The 8,896-nt window shown below is 39.2% G+C and overlaps 1 protein-coding gene across 1 annotated transcript in view; it reads left to right on the forward strand.

Annotated features, from left to right (window-relative positions):
* Positions 1 to 8,082, forward strand: part of ASAH1 (N-acylsphingosine amidohydrolase (acid ceramidase) 1) — a 23,920-nt gene extending 15,838 nt beyond the window's left edge. Inside the window, exons 6-11 of the mRNA XM_006834459.1 lie at positions 144 to 198; positions 370 to 451; positions 1,936 to 2,067; positions 2,169 to 2,292; positions 2,875 to 2,931; positions 7,993 to 8,082. Coding sequence (XP_006834522.1) covers positions 144 to 198; positions 370 to 451; positions 1,936 to 2,067; positions 2,169 to 2,292; positions 2,875 to 2,931; positions 7,993 to 8,082 — 540 coding nt within the window. The remainder of the gene's footprint in view (positions 1 to 143; positions 199 to 369; positions 452 to 1,935; positions 2,068 to 2,168; positions 2,293 to 2,874; positions 2,932 to 7,992) is intronic.
* The last annotated feature ends 814 nt before the right edge of the window (positions 8,083 to 8,896 follow it).

Raw genomic sequence — 8,896 nt, forward strand, 5'->3', positions numbered from 1 at the left:
ATAGGCCCTGAATGACGATGGTAGTGGGTGTACCATATAGTAATAGGCCCTGAATGACGATGGTAGTGGGTGTACCATACAGTAATAGGCCCTGAGAGAAGATGGTTGAAGTTTCTGATTATATTACTTTGCATTTTTCTCAGGGAATGTTTAGTCTTTCACTAAATGAACGTTTCGCAACGAGTGGTGGCTATATGGGTGAGTAGTATTCTGAATGGAAATGGGAATTTTGTGATTGTTTTAAGAGGAGGCCATTCATAAAATTCACAATAAAAAGTTAAAAAAAAAAAAAAGGGGTGAACTATACTTCCTAGTTCAGTAGTCTCATCTTTTCCAGTCATGTGATACTGTGTGCTTGATGTCTTGCAGGTATCCTAGAATGGCTTTTGGGGAAGAAAGATGCCATGTGGATAGGGTTTATCACTAGATCAGTTCTGGAAAACTGCACAAGGTAATCTATTTGGTTATTTTATTTTCAAATTTATATTTAGCTTATTTTAAATGATTCCTATTAAGATACACAAATATTTTCAACCTCCAGTTTCTCTTCCATTGAGATTTTTTTTTTCCTAATTTCTTAGGTGATGGCTTTGACATTTATATGGAATTTCTCATACTTTGTATGTGAATGTCTGTATGTATTGTATTTCAGGAATAGGAATATGAACTGACTTATTTAAAATATTACTGGGGAGTGTGGTGACTCTGTAGGATAAGCACTAGACTATGAACCACAAGGTTGGTGGTTTGAGGCCACGAGCTGTGCCACAGGAGAACTATAAGGCTTTCTGCTCCCGCAAAGATGTGTTGGAACCAATTCAACGGCACTTAATAGCAATAAGCAATGCTGCTGCCACTATTAAGAGTATCTACGAATTTTAGTGTAACACAAAAAACTGTACACACACACAAAATTGTACCATAAAATCTTCATTTAGATGATAATAAATACTCAACTATTCTGTTCTGGTGCAGAAATTTTATAACAATACTGTCTTTCCATTAGCCAGCACTGCATATAAGTATCCTATTTTTATTGCTTTTCAGGGAATGGGATTTAGTAATCTACTCCTAGTTTTAAAAGCTCTGATATGGTGCTTTTGGATAAGCACTGGACTGCTAACCACAACGTCAGCAGTTCACACCTACCAGTTGCTGTTGGAAACCCAATGCAGGGTCTCTATGAGTGAGAACTGGCTCAATGGCATTTGACAATTTTTAAGAAAGTGCCCCCAGGTGGTGCAAATAAGCAGTAGACTAAAACGGAGTCCTGGTGTGGCGCTGTGGGTTAATGCGCCAGACTGAAAGCCGTTTGAACTGCAAAGTTGTCGATTCAAGCTCACCAGCTGCTCCTTGGAAACCCTATACAGGGTCGCTGTGGGTCGGAACCGACTCGACAGCACATAACAACATTAGCTAAAAGGTTGGTAGCTCTAACCTACCCAGAGTCACTTCAGAAGAAAGGTGTGGCAATCTGCTTCCACAAGGTCACAGCCCTAAAAACCCGATGGAGACTAGCTCTACTCTGTGCACATCGGGTGGGTTGTCTTGAGTCAGAATTGACTCAATGGCAACTAAGAACAGCAATAATTTTCAAGAAGCTTTATATTCTCTAAATCCTATTTACAGTAATTGATACTGTTCCTTGTTCTGCTGAGTAAAACGCATGGACTATAAGGATAGAAGATCTCTTGAAAGCCATCTTTTCTCTTTCACATGTAAGAGACTTTGTAACAATAAGGCTTCAGCTCCTAGTGTTTCTTCACACAGGAACAGAGGCTGTTTCTCCCGAAACCACCGTTTGCCATCTGTTTTAAAATTCATTTTCCTCAGATACTTGCTTTACCCTCATTTCTACAGAGCTAAAAAGTTTCCATTTCTATATTTTCAAAATCAACTAAAAATATTTCGTATTAATTTTTTGTTTCCACATAGTTATGAAGAAGCCAAGAATACATTGAGCAAAACCAAGCTAATGGCCCCGGCATACTTTATTCTGGGAGGCAACCAATCTGGGGAGGGTTGTGTGATTACAAGAGACAGAAAAGTATCTTTGGATGTATATGAGTAAGTATGTTCATTAAACAGAATAGAAACTAAAGCATAGGTTGACATAGTGTAGATTTAAACCTTGAAGCCTAAGCGAGAATCTCTCTTTTTGTATCTAGACTTAATCCTAAACAGGGTATATGGTATGTGGTACAAACAAATTATGACCGCTGGAGAAATCCCTTCTTCCTTGATGACCGGAGAACCCCTGCAAAGATGTGTCTGAACAAGACATCCCAAACGGTATGTTTGCCGTGTCTTATACTGAAAGAAATCGTGGCAATTAAAGATTTTCTTAGTTCTGGCATTTTTTCTTTGGCTTTTGAAGAATTTGTAAGCCTCATATTACTTAGTACCTAGACTGAGTTTTATTTTATATTTAACTTAAAAGAACAAAATTTTGTGCAGTTTTTTTTTTCTTGTCCTAATTCTGTGAAATTGAATGACCCAAGAATTCAAGGGGGTAGGAAAAGAGAACACATACACAGTATGCATGCTAGAGCCGCTTGTATTGTAACAGTCTCTTGTCTTGTAACAGTGATCCTGACAGGAAGTCAGGTAGAACTTTGAAGGAGCCCTGGTGGCATTGTGGGTTAGGCATTAGGCTGCTGGCTGCAAAGTTGGCAGTTCAGAACCCATCAGCCAGTCTGAGGGTGAAAGATGAGGCTGTACTTCCATAAAGATTTATAGTCTTGGAAACTTTATATAGGGTGTGGGTTAGAAGGGATAAATTGAAAAATGTCTTGGTTTCTAATATCCCATAGATAAATAAAGCTGCTGGCATCTGTATTCAATTTACTGAACAGAATTATTTTTATGTTTTAGAACATTTCACTTGCAACCTTATATGATGTTCTGTCTACAAAACCGGTCCTCAACAAGGTATTTCTTTTTCTTTTCTTTAGGTATTTCATTTTATATATTTGTTTTCAGAGAAGAATTTGTTTTATCTGTCCCTATTATCTTGGGTCAATTTGAGCTAGAATATCAAGCCCTGTTCATCTTAACACTACTTTTTTTTATGGTCTTTCTGTGAAAATGTGTCAAAGTTGATCAGTGTCTTGATGACCGCGCTGGTCAGAGTATTGCTTTCAAATTTATTTAAATTGCATTTCAATCAAATGTAGCATTTTACTCCTGATATCTCCCTGTCTCAGAAATCTCAAGCCGTACTCTGCAACACCTAACATTTGACAAAACCTAAAGACCATTTTCAGACAAAGCTGTTTGTATTGTTGCATTAGTGTTTCCCTTAAACCTTTCCATATTCTTATCTTTTCCCAACACTTTAGTTAGAAGCAACCACTCCTCTGTCAGCTTGTCCAGCTGTGGTGGTTTGTGTGCTGCTACAATGCTGGAAACTCTGTGGTTGGTATTTGCGTCACCCTTGATGGACAAGTTTCGATTGAGCCGCCAGACTAACAATGACTAGGAAGGAGGGCCTGGTAATCTACTTGTAAACAAAATTGGCCAGTGAAAAGCTCCCCCTCCCCACTTACTGATTTAAACTGTAACTTTTTATTGTGACTTAGGTGAAGGTTTAAAGAGCAAATCCATTTTCCATTCAACAATTCATACATATTTTATGACACTGATTACATGCTCACAATGTAACAACACTTCCTCTACTTCCTGTGGTTCCTATTTCTAGTTCTCCTTCCTTTCTACCCCTTCCTGCCTCCTGAACTTTGTCCTTAGGCAAATGATGCCCTTTTGATCTCAAATGGTTGGTAGTTCTTAGGAGTGTGTGTGTTACTGCTCATTTCGTTGACCTCTCTGTTATTTAACTGAAACATGATCCATAGGGGCGAGTTCATTTCTAAACCTGAAGGATGTTGTTGTTGTTGTTGTTAAGTGCCGTCAAGTCAGTTCCAACCCATAGCGACCCTGTACAGGGTTTCCGAGGGTGTAAATCCTTACGGGAGTAGAAAGCCTCATCTTTCTCCCGCGGAGCGGCTGGTAGTTTCGAACCACTGACCTTAAGGTTCGCAGCCTGATTTGTAACCACTACACTACCAGATGAAGACCCAAAATCTCTGGAATTTCACCAGTCTCTATTCGACTCATAAACCTAGTCTTTTGTGTGATTTTGAGTTTTGTTCCACATTTTCCTGCCACTCTCTCCAGGACCCTCTATGTGATCCTTTCAGAGCAGTTAGCAGGTGTAGTAGGGCACCACCTAGTTCTTGACTCAGGGTAGAGACTCTTTAACACCAGTGAAACACCGCCTGATGTAGTACTGGAAGATGATAACCTCACACTGGAAGGCACTCAAAATATGACTAGGGAAGAGCTGACTAGTCAGAGTAGAGTCGACCTTAATGATGTGACTGGACTAAAGCTTTCTGAACCTTCATCTGCTGATGTGGCACAACACCAAATGAGCAGAAACAACTACAGACATCGATTAATAATCGTAATGTGAAATGTGTGAGGTATGAATCGAGGAATATTTTAAGTTATACATAAAGTACAATGCTATCAGTGATAAGATAATATCCATGCACCTACAAGTCCTTTTGTGGTACTAAAGGATAAGCACTGGACTCCAAACCATAAGACTGGCAGTTCAGACCACCAACCACTCTTTGGAAACTGTCTACAGGGTTGCTGTGAATCAGAACTGACTCAGCGGCACTTAACAAGAACAACAACAAAGAAAACCAGTATGGCTGGTAGGTAAATTTATGCACCAGGCCCATAATACCAAAGATGAAAAAATTGAAGATTTTTACCAATTTATATAATCTGAAATGATCAAGCATGCAGTCAAGTTGCATTCATAATTATTGGTGAGTAGGAGGTGAAATTTTAAAAACAAAGAAGGATCAATAGTTGAAAAATACTTAGGGCCTTAGTGATAGAAATGATGCCAGTGACTGCATGAAAAAATTTTGCAATTTTAAAAACCGACTCGACGCACTTAACAACAACAGTGAAATATGCAACGATCTGGGGTTAGAAATCAAAAGGAAAGAGCACACTGGGCATTTCTCAAGCTGAAAGAACTGAAGAAAACAAATTCAAGTCTTGAATTGCAATATTGAAAGATTCTATGGGCAAAATGCTTTTCAGTTTATGGTGTTGGAGGAGAATATTGAAAGTGCCACGGGCTGCCAAAAGAACCAATAGATCTGTTTTGGAAGAAGTGCAGCCAGAGTGCTTCTTGGAGGCCAAGATGGCCAAACTTCGTCTCTCATACTTTGGACATATTGTCAGGAGGGACCAGTTGCTAGAGAACGATATCATGTTTGGTAAGATGGAGGGTCAGAGGAAAAGAGGAAGACCCCAACAAGATGGATTGGCCAAGTGGCAGCATCAATAGACTCAAGCGTAGTAACAGTTAGTGAGGTTGGCCCAGGATCTGGCAGTGTTTCGTTCTGCTGTGCATAGGGTCGCTATGGGTAGGTACTGACTCGATGGTACCTAACAACAACAACAGCAACAACATGGGCAAAATATTGAGTGACACAGGAAGCATCAAAAGAAGATTGAAGAAATACAGAGTCACGGTACCAAAAACAATTGTTTTATGTTAAAGCATTTCAAGGGGTAGCATATGATCAAGAACCAACAGTTTTGAAGCAAGTCTAAGTTGCATTGAAGGACTTGGCTGCAAGTAGAGAATACCAGAAATTATGTTTACTTGAGTTCACTTGTTACAATCCACATAGGCATTCCACTGTGTAGATCATAATAAATTATGGATAATATAATAATGGAAATTTCAGAACACCTTTTTGTGTCCATGTGGAACTTGTACATAGACAAAGAGGCAGTCGTTCAAAAGAGAGAGGGCATACCGCATGTCTTAAAATTAGGAAAGGTGTTGATCAGGGTTGTATCTTTTCACATTACTTTCTCAGTCTGTCCACTGAGCACATAATCTGAGAATCTGGGCCATATGAGAAAGAACACAGCATCAGGATTGAAGTAAGTCTCATTAACAACCTACGATATGCAGATGATGCAACCTTGCTTGCTGAAAACAAAGAAGACTAGTAATGCTTACTGATGAAGACTACAGACCAGTAGGGATTACATCAACATCACGAAAACAAATGCTCACAACTGGACCATTATCAAAAGAGAAAATATTTACAGGGACTTCATTTTACTTAGATCCATAATCAATACTCATGCAAACAGCAGTCAAGAAAATCAAACTTTAACACAGCATTGGAGAGACTGCTGCAAATATAGCTCTTTAAAGTGTTAAAAAGTATAACTGTCACTTTGAGAACTATTAGGTGTGGCAGCTCAAGCCATGCTTTTTTCAGTTGTGTCGTATGTATGCAAAAGCTGGACAATGAATAAGGAAGACTGACAAACTGATGGCGAAGAATATTAAAGATGGAAGAACTGATTGGGGAAGAATATTAAATATAACATGGACTGCCAGAAGAGTTAACAAATCGATGTTGGAAGATGTACATCCAGAATGCTCCTTAGAACTGAGGATGTTGAGACTTCATCTCATGTACTTTGGACATGTTATTAAGAGGGACCAGTTCCTGGAAAAGGATGTCATGCTTGGTAAAGTAGAGGGTCAGTGACAAAGAAGAAGATCTTTAACAAGTTATACTGACACAGTAACTAACTGCAACAAGAAGTGTTATTTCATCGTTCCCTTCAACATGTTATACCTATGTTTGCCATAAGTCAGAACGGATGCAGAGGCAGCTAACAACAATATAGATAGAAAAAAGGCAAAAAGATTCCTAATTGTCCAATTTGCCAGTTGTCACCCAATGTGAGTTCAGAATGTATGTTCCCTGAGTTTGCCAATGGATCCTTCTCTGCATTTTCTTAGCCCTCTTCCCTAACTTACCTCTGGTACGTCTGACAGTAGGAATTCCACCAGCCTGTAGCGTTTGCATCAGAACCTAGCTCCTTCAGGAAGTCTTCAATTTTCTGTAATTATGACCATGCTGTAATTCTCATTTTGCTGAGAACACCTTCCTGTGTGACCACAATTATGTGACTTCTGTATTCTCTGTGACTCTTGGTGTGCATCGTATGTGGGTTCTACAGTCTATGTGCCTGCATATTTCCCCACTGTATTATAAATACTTTAAGCATAAGGACATCAAAAGTTAAACTGTTTATTGTATTCTGTTAGGCTTTGCACAAGAGTGCAGTTTATAGTTTCTGGAAGGCTGAGACTTAAATCTCTTCAAGTGCTGCTGGTGAAGCAGTATTCTGCTCAGGAATCAAGCTTTGTAAAGCATTGAAGAGATTTTCTCCTGAGCTTATTTATATGTATTTATTTATAGTCACTACTGGGCATGGTATAGGAGCCCTGATAGTGTGGTGGGTTAAACAGTGGGCTGCTAACCAGGTCAACAATTTGAGTCCACCAGGTACTGCTCCTGATAAAGTGAGACTTTTTGCCCCTTGTAAAGACATAGAGAGGCAGAGATTGTAATCATTGCAAAGAAATGATGAGTGTAAAACCAATGTTCTCCCATGTAAACTATCACTCAACTCACAATATAAACTTAAAAAAAGAGAGAGAGAGCTCTATAAAAGGTCACTATGAGTTGGAACTGACTCAATGCCACACAGCCATCTGGCCACTGGGCACACTGTTCTATTGAAGTTGGTTGTTTTGTTTACCCTTATTTAAGTCATTTCTTAAAGTAGATTCTGGTGGTGGTGGTGGTGGTGGTGATGGTGTGCCGTGGAGTTGGTTACGACTCATAACGACCCCGTAAAGGGTTTCTGAGGCTGTAAATCTTTATGGGAGCAGAAAGCCTCATCTTTCTCCTACAGAGCACCTGGTAGACTCGAACTGCTGACCTTGAAGTTAGCAGCCCAACCTGTAATTGACTATGCCACCCGGGCTCCTTAAGCAAATTCTAGAAATATGAAAATGCTAAAATCAGTCAGAACATCTTATAACTGAAAGCATCCTTAACGTAAAAATAACTTTTCTTTCAGCTAACTGTATTCACAACTTTGATGGATGTTACCAAAGGGCAGTTTGAAACTTACCTGCGGGATTGTCCAGACCCTTGTATAGGTTGGTAAGCATCTGGCCTCTAGGATGTGCTCAAGGACAAGAAGACACTGATCTCGTGTGTTGTCGACAGTACAGCCAGCAAACCTCCCTCCAGAGACTCCTGCAACTCAGAGCTGGTTCATACGAGGCATGAGCTTGTCCTCAAGATGTTTACAAATCACAGGCCATTTCTGCCGTGAACGTCAGTGGTTTTTACTTACAGCTAACATGTTTAAGTACTACAATCATGTCAAATTAATTTGCTGGGGTTCATTTTACTTTGAGATTATTAAACTACTATGGGCCTCAGGTATACTGAGCAAAGTAAGACCCTCTGTGAGCATTTAATAGTATATATCTATATGAGAAATAGTCAAGTAATTAGTAATCTACATGACTAATTTTACTGCATATTGTATGCTTTTCTGTGTAGCAGTCTTGCCCTGTTTCTAACAACTATTAAAGTTAACTCACTGGTGTTTTTGCTGTTTGTGACCGCAGTGTAATTTCCCTTGTTTTGATTGGAGGAAGATGATTCTTAATGTCTATTAAGAATGTACATATTCCACTGCATATTCTTAATAGGCAATAAATGGCTTTTGCCTTGTGAATGGAAGTGCTTTTGAGGTTCAGTCTTTAAGGCAGTTTTTTCTGCAAACAACTTAAAATGTTTCCTTTTGTTGTAATTATTCTACCTACTAGTAACCCTAAGAAGTTAACTTTTAAAACTGAGTCCTAGGTTCTGTGAACTAATAGTAAATAGACAAGCAAAATAGAAAATAAACAGGAGTCCTGGTGTGGCACTGTAACATAAGCACCGGGCTGCTAATCATAAGGTTGTGG

This window comes from Chrysochloris asiatica, unplaced genomic scaffold, assembly GCF_000296735.1.
Source record: "Chrysochloris asiatica unplaced genomic scaffold, ChrAsi1.0 scaffold00011, whole genome shotgun sequence".
Taxonomy (NCBI): Eukaryota; Metazoa; Chordata; class Mammalia; order Afrosoricida; family Chrysochloridae; genus Chrysochloris; species Chrysochloris asiatica.